This window comes from Arachis ipaensis, chromosome B2, assembly GCF_059453495.1.
Source record: "Arachis ipaensis isolate K30076 ecotype BB chromosome B2, ASM5945349v1, whole genome shotgun sequence".
NCBI lineage: Eukaryota > Viridiplantae > Streptophyta > Magnoliopsida > Fabales > Fabaceae > Arachis > Arachis ipaensis.
This window is the reverse complement of record NC_142437.1, coordinates 74,288,395-74,290,885: the sequence shown is the minus strand read 5'-3', so window position 1 is coordinate 74,290,885 and position 2,491 is coordinate 74,288,395. Positions and strand designations below refer to the sequence as shown.

The 2,491-nt window shown below is 40.1% G+C and overlaps 1 protein-coding gene across 1 annotated transcript; it reads right to left on the bottom strand.

Moving 5' to 3' along the window:
* Positions 1-553: 553 nt before the first annotated feature.
* On the bottom strand, positions 554-2,491 carry LOC107610947 (uncharacterized). The gene is made up of 3 exons (XM_016312923.1): positions 2,244-2,491; positions 1,763-2,186; positions 554-1,201 (listed from the first exon to the last, which is right to left on the bottom strand). The coding sequence occupies exons 1-3, from the start codon at positions 2,489-2,491 to the stop codon at positions 554-556; spliced, it is 1,320 nt and encodes a 439-aa protein (XP_016168409.1).

Genomic DNA, 2,491 nt, shown 5'->3' with positions numbered 1-2,491 from the left:
CAGCCTTCAACATGCATCTTGGACAAGTGGCAGGAGTGGATGCGAACCGGCTGTGAACTTGTTGCAACACTGGAAGCTTTTCATGAAAACTTTTCCATAGAAAAATCTTAATTTTATGTGGTAATTTCAACTCTCAAATTCTATTCTAGACTCTGTTGTGTATGTTCTGGGGCCTCAATGAAGTAGGAGAATGAAAGAATCCATAAGCAATTTTGTATCATGACCCAACTTCATATATACCAGATTTTGTCTAGCACCAATTAACTTCATCCTCCTCCTCTGTTGGTTTGATTGAAAAAATTTTATTGCATATATCAACTGAAAAAAATGACTCAATCAGATTTCTATTCCAGCTTCTATCAGGATTTAGTAACGCACTAACGTAATACACTTGCAGATTTGGTGGGATTGTGAGTGCTTTTTGAGGGACATTAACGGGCACTGGTGGTGGGAGCCAGGGGTCATGAAAGATGCGAACATTAGTGCCAGAGCCTATTTTCCATAACAAGCCTTTCTCGATCACCTTGCGCCCTTCAAGAACACTTCTCATGCCTCACGACGGTACGCTTCCTATCTCTGCATATAGGAAATATGTATATCTGAAATATTTAGCTTTGAGCATTCTTGATAGAGTAGAATTAGAGTATTTTACTAGACGCCAACATTGTTTGCCCAATAAAGCCAAATTTTGCGCCCTTAGGTCCTTAATCCCCAGCCCTCCATCTTTCTTCGGTCTCGTCATTATGTCCCATTTAATCCAAACTATTCTTTGTTCTGCGCCTTTTTGACCCCACCAAAATTGCGAGAGCATGCTATGAATCTCAGTCAACAGCATGTCCGGGAGCTTGAAATAAGAGAGTGTATAAATAGGAATCGCCTCCCCCACCGCTCTCAATTGCGTGTGCCTGCCACCTGATGACAATAGACTTCTTTTCCAACCCATAATCCTCTTCTGAACTTTATCCTTGATAGCTCCAAAGGTTGCTTTCTTTGATTTTTGAACTATAGAGGGCAGTCCCAGGTATTTGTCTTGTGCTCCGATATGTTCAATATTTAGTGTCTGAGCAAATGCTAGTCTTGTGTTCTGAGGTGTGTTGTGACTGAAAAAGATAGCCGACTTATTCAAATTGGCTTTTTGTCCACTGAAACCCTCATAGATCTCTAGCAATTCTAGAATACTTTGGCTTGTATTAGGTGCGCTCTTGCAAAAAAGGATTGAATAATCAGCAAACAAAAGGTGATTAACTGTTTGGCATCTCCGATTAACTTGAACTCCTTGAATTAATCTGTTTTGCTCTGCCTTGTGTAGCTAGAAGAAAAGTCCCTCTATACAAAAAAGAAAGAGATATGAAGATAGGGGGTCACCCTGTCGGATGCCCCTGTTTGGCCTAAAATAGCCAAAAGGTTGACCTTCCACAACGACAGAGTAAGAAACAGTCATTACCAATTTCTCAGTCCAGTTAATCCATTTAGCATCAAAGCCCAGCTTATCCATAATATACCATAAAAAATGCCATTCAACCCTATCATAAGCCTTGCTCATGTCTAGTTTAATAGCCATCTCATGCTCTGTCCCACTTCTCTTATTTTTCAAATAGTGCATACATTCGTAGGCAATTAGGATATTATCTGAAATGAGTCTACCTTTGAGAAACGCACTCTGATTTGGGCTTATAATTTTATTTATAATACCTTGTAATCGGTGTATCATAACTTTAGAAATAATTTTATACATAACTGAAGACAAACTGATCGGTCGTACCTGAGTCATGTCATTGGCATCTGGCACCTTTGGAATCAAACAAATTTGAGTATGGTTGAAGCTTTTTAGAATTCTGCCACTGCGAAAGAAACTTCTCACTGCCTTAAAAACGTCACCTCCAACTATATCCCAGAAAAAGTGAAAAAACTTAGCTGTAAACCCGTCATCACCAGGAGCACTCTGAGCGTGAACACTAAATGTAGCTCTTTTGACCTCGTCCATAGTTACTGGCCTTTGGAGCCTACGATTTATGGAAGCTGTAACCTTAGGCTCCAAATCCTCTAAGTATGGATTCGGATCAGCCGAACAAGAAGAAGTAAAAATATCGTAAAAATAGTCTTCATCTACCTTTGCAATATCCTCCGGTTTCAATGCAATCTCATTGTCCCTCCCCACTAATTTCCAAATTCTGTTCCTTCGTATCCTTGATTAAAATTTCTGGTGAAAGAATCTAGTGTTCTGATCTCCTTCTTTTAGCCACTTGACTCTAGATTTTTCTCGCCAATAGCTTTCTTCTTTCAAATATGCCAGCTCCAACTTCTCCTCCAAACTGGTAACCTCCTCCTCCCCATTGATTCCAGCCACCCGCAACTCCTCTAGTTTAGCTTGAAGGTCCTCAATTTCTTTCCGGGAGTTTGCTTTGTGAGTTTTCTGCCATTGAACTAGTCTATGTCTACAAACTTTCAACTTTTGGGCCAAGGAGAACATAGCTGAGCCTACAACTTCCAT